The sequence below is a fragment of the Elgaria multicarinata genome, chromosome 17, assembly GCF_023053635.1.
Source record: "Elgaria multicarinata webbii isolate HBS135686 ecotype San Diego chromosome 17, rElgMul1.1.pri, whole genome shotgun sequence".
NCBI classification, from domain to species: Eukaryota; Metazoa; Chordata; class Lepidosauria; order Squamata; family Anguidae; genus Elgaria; species Elgaria multicarinata.
In genome coordinates this window covers 16,273,743-16,292,716 of record NC_086187.1, presented here as the reverse complement: position 1 = coordinate 16,292,716, position 18,974 = coordinate 16,273,743, and the positions used below count along the sequence as shown (strand labels likewise).

The following is an 18,974-nucleotide window of genomic DNA, read 5'->3' as shown; positions in this document are numbered from 1 at the left end:
CTCAGAGGTGTCGAACCTCAGGCCCAGGATCCAGATCTGACCATCCTTGGGTCCCTCTGGAGTTTAGAGGGAAAGGAACCTCTCGTGCAAGCACTGAGTCATTACTGACTCTTGGAGGGACGCCAGCTTTTGCTGACGTTTTCTTAGCAGGCCTTATAGCGGGGTGGTTTGCCGTTGCTTTCCCCGGCCGTTATTACCTTTCCCCCAGCTAACTGGTTACTCATTTTACCGACCTCGAGAGGATGGAAGGCTGAGTCGACCCAAGCCAGCTGCCTGAAACCAGCTTCCGTTGGGATCGAACTCAGGCTGCGGGGAGAGTTTCAGCAGCAGAAACTACTGCTTTACCACTCTGCGCCACAAGAGGAGTTTATGTCTTTGTTTATTATTGCATTTCTATCCCACCGTTTTCCCCCTCTAGCGAGGAACCCAAGGCGGCTTACATGGTCTTTTTCCTCCTCTCCATTTCCTCCTCACTACACCCCTGTGAGGTAGGCTACGCCAGGAGTCAGGGACTGGCCCAAAGCCACCCAGTGAGCTTCATGGTGGAGGGGGGACTACAACCTGCATCTTCCAAGTCCCAGCCTCTCACTCTAACCACTGCACCATACCCCCTCTCTTGATGGCCAAGAGCCCTCCCCCACATTACCAGATGGTTCCTACTTCCAACCCCCCCACCCCCCTGAGCATTTGGTGGTGTCCTAGCTTTTGCCTGGCTCCCCCTCCCAATTCTAAAATGTTCAAATCCCTCTCCTACCAGCAGGAAGAGTTATAAGCAAATGTATTCTGGCAATTTGGGGGTTGTTTGCTTTTGTCCCAAATCATTTTGCTATTGAGCCTGCCCATTTTGCCTTTGGCCCCACTCAGACCTGCAATGCACCCCCCCCCCACCCCACGAGAGGTTCCCCCAAACACAATTTGGTGCTTGTGCTGGTTTAACTGGAGATGCCAAAGGTTGAATCTGGGACCTTTTGCTATGTGTTCAACCACTGACTTCTGGACCCTCCTCCTTCAGTTTTGCTAATTCCAGGGCCGGCTCTACCATCAGGCAGGGTGAGGCAATTGCTTCAGGAAGCCATTGCTGGGAGGCTTTAAGCTAAAATATGCCGCTATTTTTTAGTCTGGGAGCTTTTGTGTACAGAGCACGTGTTCAACCATGGAGTCCTCGGCCTTTCTCTTTCAGTTTTGCCCAATTCCACAGCCGGCCCTACCATGAGGCAGAGTGAGGCAGTCGCCTCAGGCAGCAGATGTTGGGAGGTGGCAGAAAGTGTTGGAGGGGAGAGCTCTGTGCCATTCAGCCTGCCCTGCGCTCCCAAAGCTAGCTTGCTGCCTTCAAGTGCAGTGGAGGACAGTGCCCCATCCCCAGTATTGAAGTAAGAATCAACTGCCACACCAGTTGGCTTTTGTACATGGAATTGGATGGGGTGCCATCTTGCTCTTCACCCCAGGCAGAAAAATGTCTGGAGTGAGCCCTCCCTAATTTCCTAGCTCTGCTTGTCATGTTCCTGATCATGGTGATCCCTGTCACCATGTCCGGCCTGTGATGCCTGCTGCGCAGGCATCACAGGCCGGACATGGCGACAACAGGAAAAGCCGGCTGGGGACAGTGGCGGTAGCGGCGGTAGCGGGACAGGACGGCTGGGGACATCGGCGGCAGCAGGACACAGCAGGTAGGGACAGGGGGGGATTGGAGGCCAGGGGAAGTCATGGTGGTGGGGAATTGGGGGCAGGGGGGCAGGAGCGCTGCAGCCCGTCTGCCGCTTTTCCCGGCTACTCGTGCATAAGTGCAGTAGCCAGAAAAAGCGGCGGAACGGTCCACACTAGGGATGTGCTCCGCTCCGATTAGGAGCGTAGAAGCAGTAGCGGATTGGCCTGCTCCGCCTTACCCAGAGGCGGAGTAGGAGCGGACCGCGGACCCCCTAGAAGCAAGGCGAAGAGAAGCGACCATTTTTCGGAGCTCCGAGTTCAGTCGGAGCGCTCCGGTCGCCATCTTGAAAACATTTCGCCATAGGATTGCATTGCGGCAAATAATCGCGCATAACTACGTTGTTTTTGAAGCTATCGTTCTGGAAATTCTTGTGCACAGAGAGTCGTGGATGGGGGTCATTTTGAGACCACTCTCACCTCTCTGCGTGCTGTGGTTCACGTGCAATATTTTTTTAAAAATCGGGGCAACCGCGGGGCTCAAACTGCGTTTCGGCTTTTCGCCCATAGGATTGCATTGAGGGAAAGAATCGGGGATAACTGGGGGGGGGTTTAAGCTATCGTTCTGAAAATTCTTGTGCACAGAGAGTCGTGGATGGGGGTCATTTTGAGACCACTCTCAACTTTCTGCATCGTACGGGTCGCGGGCTAGAAGTTTTTTAAAAATAGGGTCAACCGCGGGGCTCCGTTTCGGCTTTTCGCCCATAGGATTGCATTGAGGGAAAGAATCGGGGATAACTGGGGGGGGGTTTAAGCTATCGTTCTGAAAATTCTTGTGCACAGAGAGTCGTGGATGGGGGTCATTTTGAGACCACTCTCAACTTTCTGCATCGTACGGGTCGCGGGCTAGAAGTTTTTTAAAAATCGGCGGGAAAAATACCTTTTTCAAAGGGCTGAGGGGCAGAGTCAGCTCCCGGTCATGATGATCCCAAAGTTGGAGGAGGGCATAGGCAAAACAGGTAACTTGGGATTCTGGGAAACTTCTCTTTCTTCATCTGAACGGGCTTTTCCCCGTGTTTTTTAACACAGTAGCCCCACCAAATGCACAAACACAACCTGAAATCATATACTAAGCCAAGAATAAGAGATAGAAAACACAGCACTGCTCCCCACCCTAACCTTGGTGAACAACTGAATCGATGTGGTGCAAGGGGATGAGCTCCCCTAGGGCATCTCATCGTGGACGTGCCCCCACTCTCTCCTGCACTGGAAGGCCATAGAGCCTTCCAAAGAGAGTAAAACGGTGGAGCAATGCCTATCATGAGTTGAAGTGAATGGTCACTTTTCAGTGGTGGAGCAATGCCTGTTATGAGTTGAAGTGAGCGTTTTACTTCTTCTCAGAGCTGTTGGTGGCTGTCTTGAACTGGCAGCTACTTCCCCCTCCCCCGGGCACGTCCCCCTATTGCTGGTAAAAGACAGATATAGCCTTTTTTTTTTAATTCTTCTTGCTGTTTATTGAGCAACACTGCTGCTTTTAATTCCACCCCTCCTTTGTTTATTGATTGATTTATTCCATTTTCTATGCATTACTGGCTTATCCTTGGCTCCCTTCCTTATGCCCCCAGAAATGCCAGCTGCATGCCTGCCTGCCTTCCCTCCCTCCTCCCCTGCCCACCTCGCAGGGATGTTGTGTGTGGGGTGCCCGATTTTCAAAAATTCGCCAAAAATCAGGGGATGATGGGATTGCCTTGAAACTTGGCGTGTGTGTGTATACGCCCATGAGGTGTCATGGTGCCAAACGTGAGGTTTCTAACTTCAACGGAAAAAAAGTTGTTTACTTTTTTAGCTTTCAATGCAACCCTATGGGGGGGCAAAAACGGAGCTCCGGATCCGGATCCGGAGCTCCGAGCGGAGCGGAGCGGAAGTGGGCGGAGCGGGGGCGGGGCGGAGCGACCCGCTCCGAAAAATGGCGGATCTGCAAGTGAAGCGGAGCGGGGGGTCCGTGCACACCCCTAGTCCACACGCCCGCGGTCCCTGCTTCAGCCCGACCTGAGGCCGGGACCGCGGGAAGAACCGCGCTACAAGCGGTTCCTGTTAGCGCGGTGCCAGGGTGGCTCGAGTCCTGGCTGAGGCCGGGATCCCCATCTGGACGAGCACTGGGACGAGCACGGGACGAGCACTGCGCTAACCTGTGGTCTAGCAACAGCCCATGTCACTGCTGTACTCCTGGGTCATGACACTGCTAAAAGGTGTCCCCTGTTTATTTTTTTGCCCCCATGTGAAACTAAGATTTCTGACCCCCCTCTCCGTTCCTTGAGTATATAGCTATCATCAGCCTTTTATATAATATTTACAGCTAGCTTTACTTAGGCATTTTTTTTCTAGTAAAAAAACCCCAAAAAACCCCTGTCTAAATTGCCTGGATCTGTGTGTAGCATGTGCTTCTGTGGATTATTCAGGATCGGTCCATAACTTCGGGCTGTTTTATAATATTTCCCTCTTAGGAGCCTATTAATGTACACAGCTCTTTGGGATCTCTGTTAGCGACATCTTCTTTTCTCAGCTATGTAGGCCAACGCTGCAGTGGTGGATCTTGGAATAACCCCCCACCCGCCCTATTTGAAGTGTCACTTCAAATACCCAAATGCATTTTGTCTACCTTCTAGTTTTCTGTGCTTTCTTTCTTTTTTTCTGGCTCGAGCAAGCAACCTGGTGATCAGAAATCTATCTGACATTTTAATGACTTAATACTGCCCACGGTCAAGAATCTTTGTGTATCATGTGTAATTAGCTAGACACGGAGGTGTGTGCATGAAAAGAGATTCCCAGCAGTTTGAGAGTAAAATCCCCACATCATGATGTAGGCTGACCCTATGGAAAGGAGGACAGGTCTCCGGTATCTTTAACAGTTGTATAGCAAAGGGAATTTCAGCAGGTGTCATTTGTATGCATGCAGCACCCGGCCAAATGCCCTCTTCATCCCAACAGTTAAAGCTCCGGGAGCCCTAACCTCTTGTCCAGATACAAATCCATACGTACCCAAGCTTGCAATGCGTTTTGCGGACCAAAAAGAAATGCGTTCAAAACAGCATGCGTGCATTTGAAAAATGCTCGTGGGGAAAAATGCATACATTTGGAAAAAAATGCACACAAATATGTTTTTAGTCAATGGGAGAGGAATGTGTACATTCCAAAGATTTATTCATTTATTCATAATAAATAAATGACCTGCCAGGAGAGAGTCTTCAACTTAACAGTCTTCCGGATTTTAAGAAAGCTTTAAAGACTGATCTCTTCCTGCAGGCCTACCCAGTTGAATTTTAAGATGCCTTTTTAATAATGTGCTGCTTTTAATGATGTATTAGTTTTGAATGTTTTAATTATATGTATTTTATGACGTTTGCATTTGTGTTGTACCCCGCCTTGATCCGGAGGGAGAGGCGGGTAACAATTATTATTATTATTATTATTATTATTATTATTATTATTATTATTATTATATACCACTCCCAATCCTAAGTTTTTGGAGTGGTGAGCAGACCACAATACCTGATGGAGCACCTCTCCTGGCGTAAACCAACCCATACACTATGCCCAACATTCAACACCCTCCTCTGGGTGCCTCTTCCAAGGGAGGTTCAGAGGGTGGCAACAAGTCGCCTGGCCTTCTTGGTGGTGCCCCCCACAATTATGAAATGATCTCCCCAATGAGGCCCGCCTGGCACCAGCACGATCATCTTTTCAGTGCCAGGTAAAAACTGCCCTTTTCTCCAAGTTATTTGGCAGCATATTTGAGTTTTAATTACATCTTGGACTGCCTTGGATGAATTGTTAAAATCATTGTTCTTAGACATATGTTGTCCATGTGTTTGTTATCTGGGAAATATGGTTTTTTTTAATGGAAATGCTTTTCTTTTTGTGCTTTGTGTAAAAGTATTTGAATGGTTTTTAATTTTTGTGAGCCCCCCCACCCCCACAGAGTTTTGCCTATGGGGCAGTATAGAACTATAAGAAATGAAATGAAATGTAAATTAGCCCAAATTGGTCATAAGCTGGACTGTTCCAACCCCAGATGCACTAGAGCCACAAAGTGCAGGAACATATCCCCAAACTTGGTTCAGCACCTTGGAAAGCTCCTTTACAGTCCCGGCTGGCGTTGACTGAAACCCAGCATGGATTTGCAGTTCCCCAAAATCGGAGCCACCAGTCTCCACTGGATTCAGCCCACCCCCAGCCCAAAAGGTTTGCACCCCCGGATCAGAGGGAATGACATCCTTTACCAAAACATTACTAGTCCAGGAGAGAGAGAGAGAGAGAGAGAGAGAGAGACCTTAGCTAGACCTACCTTTTATCCCATGATGGAGGAGGGACGATCTCGTGTTGTTTAATGTGAGATCCCTCCTCCGTTTACACGCAACATGCCATGACCTCAGTAGGAGAGGCGTCACGCCCACCATTTAAATTTTTTTTTAAGGGGAAGCAGCACACGAACTCTCGTTCTCAAAAGGTAGGTGATTTTTTAAATTTAAATTATTTCCCCCCTCCCCCACCCTACCCCCGATGGGCGCAGTGCTCGTTGAGGGATCGCACGGAGCTGGGTCAACCCGCGGCAGCAAGCCACATGTTCTGCGGTCTCGGGCACAGCCCAGAACCGTGGAAAAACTGGGGCCAAACTGGAGGGTGAGATCCCGGGGCAAGGGAGGGATCATCCCTTCCTGATCCCGGGATCCCCTGTGCGTCATGTGAACGCACAGGGATGTTCCTGGGGTTCGCCCCGGGATAAAGCCCCGTCTAGCTATGGCCAGAGAGAGAGAGAGAAAGAGAGAGAGCAACAGTTTTTATGCACATTCAAGCACATGCCCTTCTGTTCCCCCCACCCCACATTTCTCCAGAGCTCTTGCTGATGTTATGCGACCAGAAGCTCCCTGCACGACAGATCATATGGAAAGAGATCTCAACATCGTGGTCCATGTGCAACATTACGAGAACATGGAGACGAGACCGCCTGCAAATAACTTGCGTGAGTAGGGTTGCGTTGTTCCAATATTTTGGCTTGGGCATGGTTGGAAATGCTTAGCGCTTCAGGAGTCGGGAAACATGTCCTCGGGAAGGAGAGAGTATTTTTATTGCCTTGTCCTTGAATTCGCCCGCGATCAAGGCTTTGCGTTGGCAGTGGCCAAATGCTGGCAGGTGCTGGAGTTTCGGTTTTGTCGTTTGGCTGGTTCTGTCCTAGTTTGTAAAAGAGGTATCTTCGGTCCTTTCATGGTGCTCCTCAAAGGGCAGGAATAGAAAACGATGATTGTCATGTGGCATAGGGTCGTTCCTAGGCATGCTGACTTGGATGCAAGAGCAGCTGAGTTCAATGGGACTTATTTTCTAAGAACATCGCATCTGACGGCAGCCTCCACCAACTGCAAAGTTATAAAAGGAAGTATCATGGATTTCTGCACAAGCAGTATATTTTCTAGTAAGCCAGGCTGAAATAATATAGACATGGCCCTTAGGCAGTGGAGAGGTTTATGATGTGCTGTACATCTGCAGTGTATAAATTATACTTTAAAAGAGGATATCACACAGTTGGATCTTCCTGTGGTCAGATTTCACTGCTACTTTCTTGGCCAAACGGTTGGTATTTAAGCTTTCCTTCCTCTTCCTCAATGATTTTTTTTTTAAAAAAAAAGTGTTTTAGCTGTGAGGGGGAGAAGAGGAGGAAAGAGGAGTTTGAGCATGCATTTAACCCTTTGTGGGATGGTGGCCTTTACTTTTATATGATTGTGTACTTCGTTGTTGCTAAGTGCAGGCAAAAAAATCTGTCAGAGAAGAGTATTTACATGATTACATAAAGCTAAAACGTCTTAGAAGAATGGATATTTTTTGACAGTTTTGCTTTGATGCTCAAATTCTATGCCTAAAGTAGGATAAAGTTCCTAACAGCAAAGTTTCAGTTTCTTACAACAATGACAACAGCAACAACAAAAGGACACTTTCTACCAGCAAATGGAACTCAGAAAAGTGTATTTGGTAGAAAATCATCATAAATACTGACTGTGTGCTGTCGTGTTTCCAAGCCCTCCCGCTGCAGCGTGAGACAATAAAAAGGTCTGCCAAGAAATCCACAACGCTTTATTCAGCCAATAAACATCTCTTCACACCTGAAGAGAGGTTAAACTCTAGGCTAAAACTTGGCTAACTAAGCGAGATGATTGTCCTTTCAACAAAAGGGAAGGTCTTTTCCCTGAGTCCCTTTCACTTCAAGGAAGATTCCTCTGAAGAAGCCTTTGTCAAGAAGCTAGCTGAGCTGATCTCTCTCCTTCTTTTAGCTCTGTCCATTTGAATCTGCGGCAGATTCTGGGATGGGTCAACTCTGAAGTCCCTTCCCCCTCAGAGGATTGCTGAGTTCCCACAGACTCTGAGTTGTTAATGTTTTCACTGATAAGGTCCGGTGAAGAGCCTGGGAGAATCACCTCCCTGGTCCCTGTATAGGCTGGTACGTTCGTAGTCCTGTTTCTTCAGCTTCAGAATCTGATTCTGCTTGATAGCCCAAAACTCCTTCCCCCACACTAAGGGGGACAGGTCTGATTCTGACAGGTAACAAGAGAACTGTGGCAAATGGCATCTGCTCCATCCATTCTTTAAAACGGATATCTTGAACAAGGCTGCAGAACTTATTTCAGCACAAGGGCTGGATTTAATTTCAGAGAAGCTCTCAGGGGCCATGTTCTAGTGGTGGGTGTGGCCAAAGGCAAAAGGGGGTAGGCCCAAATACCTCCAAATACCAGCATATTTTAGTTCTTCGTGCCGGTACGTCAACCTTTTAGAATGGGTGAAAACCTGCACAAAACCTGGGAACGCCCAGAACGATCAAGGGCCAGAGGAAGGAGACATGTCCCTCTGGGGATGTCCAGAGGTCCCGATTTCCCTGAGATTCTGCAGTCCTGATCTTGATTGACAATGGAAATGGAAGTCATTACTTCAACAAGTCAGCAGTGTGTATTTTCATCATTAGGGCACCATCTGTTGTTGTTGGAAATTGGGGCAAATTGGGAGTGACAAAACGCTTACCTGAGAAATGATTCATTGGTTCCTTTTGACCTCTGAAATGTGTCTTTTGTTTTGTTTCTTTTGTGGGTGGGTGGGCATTTGTTGCTGTTCGTGGTTGTTGCTCCTCTTTGAGAAGTATGGAGCTTAAGGTGAGCCCTTTACATCATTGCACACACACACAGTGTTTTTGTGCTTGTGGTTGGTTTTGACAGTTGCGACAGGGTGTGATGGACAAGGGTGAGTGGGTCCCCTTCATACATGAGCATCAGCTCCGTGGCCCCCTATTTGAAGCCATGTGTCTTAAGCCATGTCTGCAGATGTTTTAAATAAGCAACTTGGGCCATTTCTACACCTGCCTTTCCCCCCAGGACCGTTCTGGGATCATCCCTGTGCATCCAAATGACACACAGGGGATCCCTCCCTTTTCCTGGGATAATCCCTAGGTGTAGAAAGGCCCTTGGTTGAACAATCATTGTATATTAGTGTTGACGTCGGTTAGGTTGAGTGTGGAGCATGGAGGGTTCATTGCTGGTTAAATTGACTGGACCATGACATCCACATGATGGACTGGCATTGACTTGGGAATGCTGGGAGCTGGAGCCTCACAGCTGTACTGAACCATATCCCATGCAGGTGGCTGGATGCTGACAAACCTGCAGGTGTATCCATGTGTGCCTCCCTCTCTTTGGATGTGGTTGAAATAGTTGATCTCCCTGCAGAAATGTGAGGCCCCACAGGTGCACATGGGGCTCTTATTTTCATTTTTCCTCCAAGCGTACATTTGGGTTTCTCCTTGTAACTTTCCCATCCACATCTACCGAGCAACAGCTCACTTTTTAAACATTTAATAATTCAATATTTAATGACTGATTGGTACTTTCTCCCAAACTGCAACACATCCCACAATACCCAACCATGATAACCACACTACCTTTTCCTTCTTTTCACTTTGTCTTAAGCCAGGAGTGGGCAATTGGTGGCCTTCTAGAAGTTTTGGCCTACAACGCCCATGATCCCTCACCACTGGATGTTCTAGCTAGTGCTGATGGGAGTTGTATACTGAAACATCTGGAGGTCCACTGGTTGCCCAACCCTGCTTTAAACCCTAGCACCTTAATGACAGGATTAGTTCATTATTAGTCCATTAGTCCATTCCATCATTCCTCTCCAAAGTGGTGCAAGAAGTCAAAATGATGAACCTAAATCGGAACTGCAACAACAACAAAAATAGCCTGATCTGAAGCTTTCATTTTTGAATTCAGAACAGTAACTAAACCATCCCGTCTAAAACTGGAACAAACGACAACATTTCTAGTTAAGAGTTCCATCGAAGGGATCGGCTAAACACAAACACAGCCTGATGACTGGGTATATTCACTGGTCCCTACTGGAGTGAATCATGAGCACATCAAATCATTATCTGAGAGTATTTGTTATATATTCTGCACTTGTCCAGGCTCATCTGTCCTCTTCGAGAGCTGCTAAGTAGCAGGCAAGATGGGGGCTTGTGAATTGAAAGCTGGAACATACTGCAAAGCGTGTGGGACTTAATTTTCCCTGTTGACCAGAATGGAACTGCTTCAAGGCACCTTTAATGGGAAGTCAGCCTGTACAGCATGTACAGGATGTACCAAATTAGGCACTGAGTATTGGTTTGAACCAGAACCTATATTCAAGTATATTCCGCCACTAAGGAACACAAATGAACTTACCTTCATCTTAAGATTCACAGGTTGGGTTTTGTGCCTGGGGCTCATGGAGACAGAGGCGAATGGTGTAGTCCAAACAAGCCGACAGGCAGGTTCTGAAGCAGGGAGAAAGGATCCAAAGGGCTAGAAACAGATGAAATGGTCTAAAATTATTTGGGGTTCAGGTTCAGGAGCAGGCAGGTGACTCTCAGCCTAACCCACCTCACAGGGCTGTTATGAGGGCAAAATGGACAGTGTAAGCCACTGTCCAGGAGGAGGGCCTTCTCTGCTGTGGCACCCCGGCTGTGGAATGAGCTCCTTAAGGAGGTTCGCTTGGCACCTACATTATATGCTTTTAGACGCCAGGTGAAGACCTTTTTATTCTCCCAGCATTTCAACAGTCTATAAATAAATTTTAACTTGGTGTTTTAAATTTGTAATTTTGCATTGCTGCTGTTTTCATCTGGTTGAGCTTTTATATTGTATTTTGTATTATGGTTTTATACTTTGAAGAGCCTCATGTGGCGCAGAGTGGTAAGGGGCAGTTACTGCAGCCAAAACTCTCCCCATGGCCTGAGTTCGATTCCAGCGGAAGCTGGTTCTCAGGCAGCCGGCTCAGGTCGACTCAGCCTTCTATCCTTCTGAGGTCGGTAAAATGAGTACCCAGCTAGCTGGGGGGAAAGGTAGCTGCGACTGGGGAAGGCAATTGCAAACCACCCCGCTACAAAGTCTGCCAAGAAAACGTCAGCGAAAGCAGGCGTCCCTCTAGGAGTCAGCAATGACTCCAGTGCTTGCACGAGAGGTTCCTTTCCTTTCCTTTATACTTTGAATGTTTTTAACTTTTGTGAACAACCCAGAGAGCTCCTGCTATTGGGCGGTATAGAAATGTAATAAATAAATAAATAAATTGAGTTCCTTGTAAGATGGGGCGAAGGTGGGATAGAAATGTAATGCTAAACCAACAAATAAATAAACCTCATTGTTCATTTACAGTTCCTCCAGAGTTCTCCCAGAATAACATTTTGACTTAGCGCTATTGTTTAAGCAAGCATTTGATCTGGTTGGTGGCTGAAAGGCCTTGATTCTTTGACTGATTCTCCGTTGATCACCACTGCATCTCTCATGTTAATCCTTAATTGTTTTACTGCTTGTCAATATTAATTGTTGTCGGCTTGGGCCTTAACTTATTTCTGTATCTTTTAAAATCTCTTGACGTAGTTATCCACCTTGTTGAGGCAGGGGAGAAATGTTTACGATCCATCCATCAGTAACGCCCTCCCCACCCCCATCCCAGCAATGTAACTAAGCCAAGGAATGTAACTGTTTGATAAACTGTTCATATGGATGAGATCGAATGGAGTTGTGAGAATTGGCCAACCATCATGTATCAAAATGGGTCATGAGAATCAGTTCTATGTGATAATGAATGCTGATTCCAGATTTTAGGGTGCCCTTAGCTGATTGTCCTCAGTGAGCTCCTCACCCCCACCATTGTCACCCTTACCCTTTCATTTGCCTTCTTCCTCTGGGCCTACATGGCTACCCAGAGGGAACAGGTATCGTAGAATCATAGAATAGCAGAGTTGGAAGGGGCCTACAAGGCCATCGAGTCCAACCCCCTCCTCAATGCAGGAATCCACCCTAAAGCATCCCTGACAGATGCTTGTCCAGCTGCCTCTTGAAGGCCTCTAGTGTGGGAGAGCCCACAACCTCCCTAGGTAACTGATTCCATTGTCGTACTGCTCTAACAGTCAGGAAGTTTTTCCTGATGTCCAGCCGGAATCTGGATTCCTGTCACTTGAGCCTGTTATTCTGTGTCCTGCACTCTGGGAGGATTGAGAAGAGATCCTGGCCCTCCTCTGTGTGACAACCTTTTAAGTATTTGAAGAGTGCTATCCTGTCTCCCCTCAATCTTCTCTTCTCCAGGCTAAACATGCCCAGTTCTTTCAGCCTCTCTTCATAGGGCTTTGTTTCCAGACCCCTGATCATCCTGGTTGCCCTCCTCTGAACACGCTCCAGCTTGTCTGCGTCCTTCTTGAATTGTGGAGCCCAGAACTGGACGCAATACTCTAGATGAGGCCTAACCAGGGCCGAATAGAGAGGAACCAGAAGACCCTGCTGTTCCTTCTCCTTGTCCCTGTTTATTCATTCAACTAGGGCAGGGGAAGAGGTGGAGACCAGAAGAAGGAGCAGGATAGCCTGGGTGCTCTAGCAATGGTCAGTGTGCCCCTTGCTTGGGCAGGAGTCCCAGCAAATGCCCAACCATACCAACCCCTTATGTCGCATGATGCCTCCCGTTCATCACCCTGGGAAGCTCTGAAATGCGTAAGTGCAAAAGGTTGGCTGAAATCCTGATGGCTGAAGGGGATCCGACTTTGCTTGGTAGGCTGCCCTTTCTCCTCTGTGAGTGACCATGGTGCGTCTAGCAAAGGGCAAAGTGTTGTTCTGTGGACATCTTAATCCAGACAGACGGCATATTTATTGCCTTGACCTTTGGTTCTTGTTGCTTCCCATGTTTGTCTTCTTTAGAGATGTGGTGAAGTTCTCCTAAGCCAGGTTTGGGGAAAGAACACACACACACACACACACACACACACACACGATTGAAATCCAAATCCAAGATGGAGAAGAATGGCTGAATTGGCCACAGAAGCCCAGTTCTACCACGGTTCAAGTTCCATTAGGTTGCTTTTGCATGGGGGGTGGGGAATCCTGCAGGGACAAAACTGGATGATTTGGGAAGGGGATTTCTCTCTCCCACTCCTCAATTTTGCAATCTTTTCCCTGCCCCCTAGGAACTAATAGATGCATTAGAATTTATGAGGGCAGCAAAAAAAAAAAAAGCTCCCCCAATGTCGGGCACTCATGGGGTGGAGGTGGGGACATCCTTCATTCTTCTGGTATTTTTCTCTCTCTTTTGGTCTGAAAGGACTTGGGTTATTTCCAATTTAATCTGAGGGATTATTTGTGAAGCGCATCCATCTCTAGGCCTTTTTATTTATTTATTTAATGATGGGCTCATTTCAAACCAGTTATATCCCCAATTTTCTTTTCCTGACTTACGTTGGCTTTTGGGGTACATCTTTCTGCCAGCAATCTGCAAACTAATAAACACGCTTCAAACAATACTCACCAGTGAATACAGAAGAACAGTATGAATGGATAGGCCCCTTTTCAGTTTTTCAATTAACTGTGATTACTGGGATAGAAACAGAATAATTGAAAACTTAGTGGGGGAACCATCCATTCAATACTGTTCTTCTGTATTCACTGATAAACGCTAGTAAACAATCATAAAAGAAGATCCAAGAAGCATATACTAGATGCCCAAGACATACAGAATTCTACATTTCATAATAATAATAATAATAATAATAATAATAATAATAATAATAATAATTCATTACCCTTATGTTCGATATTCCAAAAGTTATTAAACCATTTCCTTCTATTCTTAAATGTATTGATTCTCTGCCATCCTCTTTTAATTCAGCTCAAACACTGTTATTTTGTTAATGATAATTAACTCCATAACCCTCTCCGGTGCACAGGGGTTATGGAGTTATCATAGATCATAGAATAGCAGAGTTGGAAGGAGCCTACAAGGCCACTGAGTTCAACCCCCTGTTCAATGCAGGAATCCACCCTAAAGCATCCCTGACAGATGGTTGTCCAGCTGCCTCTTGAAGGCCTCCAGTGTGGGAGAGCCCACAACCTCCCTAGGTAACTGATTCCATTGTCGTACTGCTCTAACAGTCAGGAAGTTTTTCCTGATGTCCAGCTGGAATCTGGCTTCCTGTAACTTGAGCCCGTTATTCCGTGTCCTGCACTCTGGGAGGATCGAGAAGAGATCCTGGCTCTCCTCTGTGTGACAACCTTTTAAGTATGTGAAGAGTGCTATCATGTCTCCCCTCAATCTTCTCTTCTCCAGGCTAAACATGCCCAGTTCTTTCAGCCTCTCTTCATAGGGCTTTGTTTCCAGACCCCTGATCATCCTGGTTGCCCTCCTCTGAACACGCTCCAGCTTGTCTGCGTCCTTCTTGAATTGTGGAGCCCAGAACTGGACGCAATACTCTAGATGAAGCCTAACCAGGGCCGAATAGGGAGGAACCAGTACCTCACGTGATTTGGAAGCTATATATTAGCTTTTATATTATATTAATATAACCTTCCCTGGCCCTGGGATATAGCCTCCCCCTTTCAGCCTGATTTTCCCCACAGTCTCAGGCTGAGCCCGAGACCACGAGCGTGTAGTCCATTCCGCAGCTTTTCCCGGCACTTTTCTTGCACTTTAAAATAAATTTAGCAGTTTCAAGTTTTGTGCTTCTTATTTTTTCCAGGAAACATCTGTTCTTAAAAATCAAAGTTGGCATTTTGGGGGGGCGGGGGTGAAAGTAGCTCACCTTGCCTATGGCGCAAAATAGTCTGGCACCGGCCCTGCCTAAGGTTTATCCCAGGATCGTCCCTGCCTGCTCCCGGGATATCCTGTGTGTCATTTACATGAACAGGGATGACCCCGGGATGATCCCGGGATAAACCTTAGGTCTAGCTAAGGCCTGAGTCAAAGCAGATGGCCTCCTGAACCAATCCAAGCAGAAGCAGGGCAATCTGGGTCTGAGTTGAATCTGCAGGATGCCCTTTTCATGGCACATGGGATGCCTTTTGGGAGTGCCTTGATAGCAATCATATTGCCCCAAAGAACAACTGCTGTGACCTGGTATTCCTTGCCCTGGAAACTCACACACAACCTACCCCCTCCCTTCCTTCCTCCACTTATCTGACTTCTATCTCCTTTACCTTTACTCTCAGCTGCATAAAACCAGCTAGATTTTCAATAATTCTGCTGAAGCCCAAGACAACAGGCCATTATTGCACTATTCTTTTCTTTCAGATTCGCTTGTACCACCAAAAAGATGAGATATATTTTCCATAACGTTACACTTTTGTTCACATTTTATTTATTCTCTGTTGTTCATATTATTTACTTGTTTATCTTTCTATCTGTTATCATCGTTGGTTATTGTTACACATAGTGAACAAATATTGAAGAACGTGACTGCTCCAGAAGTGCTTTTTCAATCGCCTTGACCATTGCTACCATCATTAATATAAACAAAACAGAATAGACACACGATATCCGTACCATTTAAGGAACGCTATGTTCTGCATGTATGGTGTTCAAAGAATCAAAATCAATATGCCTTTTCCTCGACTTTTAGAAGACTGATTTACAATCAGTGACTCATATCTCAGAAGACATCTTTGCAATCCACCAAATTAACCCCAGTGAACATCCCCCTCCACACTTGAGTGGTCATCTCGGACTGATAGGGACAGCCAATAAATAAATAAAAAATAATAAAAAATAAAGGTAGTAGCAGTACGAACGACCAGGAAGCATTTCACCTTACCTGCCTTGATAGTGATATATGGCTCCTTACTCCCACATATGGTTTTTTTGTGACAGGGAAGAGCCGTTCAGAGATGTGTTTTGCCTGCTAGCCTCACACTGCTGTGTTAATGACTGAACACATCTCATTTTCCATATCCTCAAGCAATGACTCACCTTACAGAGGAGGGCCACCTTTCCAAAACAAATGCAGCAAACTGAGGATAGAGGCCAAGACTGCCTTTTCAAGTTGACCAGCTTGTCATTTGAATACCTAATTAGATTAGACACCAGTGTCTCATTCCTGCCATGTGGTTGGGATTTTCCAACTGATGAGCAAAAGGAAGCCTAGGAGGTGCCCAGCAGGACAAAATGCAGGTCTGCAGCAAGTTTGCTGAAGCATCAGGGAAGTTGTGGATTATTATTATTATTATTATTATTATTATTATTATTATTATTATTATTATTATTATTATTTCTTACCTGCCTCTCCATTCTGATCAAGGCAGGGAACAACAATAAACGATAAAATACATAATACTCGATTAAAACATAATATACAAAACATCCTTAAAAAATCCTAAAAACATTCTAAAACCATCTTAAAATTTCACTGGATAGGCCTACTGGAAGAGATCAGTCTTTATAGCTTTCTTGAATGCTAGTAGACGAGTCTCCTCCAGCAGGCCATTCCACCATCTGGGAGCAGCAGAAGAGAAGGTCCTCTGGGTAACAGTTGTTAATCTAGTTTTTGTTAGATGAAGTAGATTTGTCCCAGAGGACCTGAGTATGCGGGGCAGATTGTACGGGAGAAGGCGATCCCGCAGGTAGCCTGGACCCAAACCCTGTAGGGCTTTAAAGGTAATAATAACCAACACTTTATACTTCACTCGGAAACTAATTGGCAGCCAGTGAAGAGATTTTAAAACTGGTGTGATACGAAAAAAAAAAAAAACTGGTGTGATACGGTCACGCCTAGGTGTACCGGTGACCAGCCTGGCTGCCATATTTTGAACTAGTTGAAGTTTCCAGTCTAGGCACAAAGGTAGCCCTATGTAGAGCGCATTGCAGAAGTCGAGCCTCGAAGTTACCAGTGTGTGCACTACCGTCTTTAGGTCTTCCAACTCTAGGAAGGGGCGCAGCTGCCGTATCAGCTGAAGCTGATAGTAGGCACTCCTGGCCGTCGCATCTATCTGGGCTGTCATTTGGAGCAACGGATCCAGAAGCACCCCCAAGCTGCGAACACAGTCTTTCAGGGGGAGTGTAACCCCATCCAGAACTGGTTGAGGGAGAAAGGAGGAAGTAATAACTCGGACACCAGAGCTGGGGTGTAACTAGGGCCTCTTTATTAATAGGTGGAAAACTCACCCCTCCCTGGATCTGCATGTGAGAGTGCGGGAATCCAAGCAACCTATCTCCAGGCTACTAGCCTGCATAAGGGTGAACCACTCGGCCAAGCCAGGAGTCGGATAGAAACACGGCTCCTTTCTTAAGTGCACGTTTGTGCATGGGGGGAAACCTCCCTGTATCACTCCTACATTGGAGCCCCATAGTCCCAAGTAAGTGAGACAGTGAGGTCCCCAAAGGCAGGCCGTATCCTGGGTCAAGAGCCCCACAGCCCCTGAGAACCAGGCCTCGGACCTGCCCATCAACATAAAGGTGCCCAATGAGTGCTCACCAACCTCAACTGATATCCGCAGAGTCCTGCACAAACCCTGCTGAAAAATCAACCTATTTACCCACCCTCGACTAATCTTACATTTCAGTATGGAGTAGGTGAAAAAAACTGTACACCGCACCCAATATGTGGCAGGTTAAAATTCCTACTCACCCCCCCCCCCCCGCAAAGGGGGTGGCTAGCTAATCCCATGCTAGATAAAGGGCGGGAGGGTGGAGGCCAGAAAGCGAAAGAGGCCAGAAGATACACGGGGCTCACCTTTATAGGCAGACCCCACCTACGCCTTACGCAGGTCACGTTTTCAGACATGTGGCATCGCCTTTCCTCCTCTCCCCCACCTGCAACAGCCAGGGCCGGTGCCAGACTATTTTACGCCCTAGGCAAGGAGAGCTACTTGCACCCCCCCCAAATTGCTCAGAAGTCCGAACGTGTGTGCCGAGTGGAGAGCTGGGACTGGCTCGCTTCGATTTGGGACCGAGCCGTCTGGAATTCACCGGGACTTACTTCCGTGCGAATGCAACCCATTATTCAGCCTGGCATCCCGATCCTCTCCACACATTTACTCGGGGGAATAAGGCTTCCGAGTAAGGAGGCATAGGAGGATCAGGCTGCACTGGTGCTTCCTGGTGCAACGCTTTCTCGGATGCAAGTCCCGTTGATCCACGTGCTTAGGATCGGGAAGCAGGAGAGTTTGCCTTGCGAGGAGTCCACAAGTCCCTAGCTTTCCTGGGGGAAGGGAGAGCGCGTCCTGCTTGCCCGCCTGCCTGGACATCACGGCCTGTTTGAGGAGAGAGGAGAGGCGAACCAGTGCCCTTTCCTCGGGAGTAAGGCAGAGGCTGGCTTGGGCCAGGGTTGAGCTTGCCACGTGCTTTTTCTTCTTCTGGCGGCGGCGGCCTCCCGGCTCTGGGTGGGCAGCTTCCGGGCAGCTAGACCAGCTCTGGGAGGGCGGCTTCCAGGTGGAAGTCCGAACATGGAGCCGCCCTCCCACCCCAGCGTCCCTGGCTTTGCTTCGGCTGGGCGGGCACAGGGCGCCATCTCGCCCGCCCTGGCCCAGCTGAATTCTTGGGCCGGCTCACAGCCAACAACGCACGTGAGTGCTGCGCAGCGCCCAGCACCCCTCTTAGCTTGGCGCTCTAGGCGGCCGCCTGAATGGCCTCTATGGTAGCGCCGGCCCTGGCAACAGCCTTCGCCCGCACAAGCCATTGGCTGGGCGGGAAAAGGTCCTGCCCAGCCAAGGAGCCAGAACTACACCATACAACTAGGAGCTGGGTAGAATGAAGTTATGCTCCTCATCTTCTTCCACCTGCTCCTCCTCCTCCTCCTTGTCTGTCCATCTGTTTTTGTTGCAGAACTGGAGATAACTTCCTCTTGTTTCTTGATGGGCCTGCTTTGGCTACAATACCACTGACACTTATTACCACCCACACCACCACTCACTCAGCCGATCATCTCACATATCCAAATACACCAGACCTGCTGTCACTCATTCCACTCGCCCTAACCCTAGACCTACTCCTTAATTGAGCTTGGACTAATC

The 18,974-nt window shown here is 47.5% G+C and overlaps 1 protein-coding gene across 1 annotated transcript in view; it reads left to right on the top strand.

Moving 5' to 3' along the window:
* SHISA9 (shisa family member 9) overlaps positions 1–18,974 on the top strand; it is a 260,887-nt gene that overhangs the window by 10,702 nt on the left and 231,211 nt on the right. Inside the window, exon 2 of the mRNA XM_063143021.1 lies at positions 6,534–6,661. Within this exon, the coding sequence (XP_062999091.1) occupies positions 6,534–6,661 (128 nt within the window). The remainder of the gene's footprint in view (positions 1–6,533; positions 6,662–18,974) is intronic.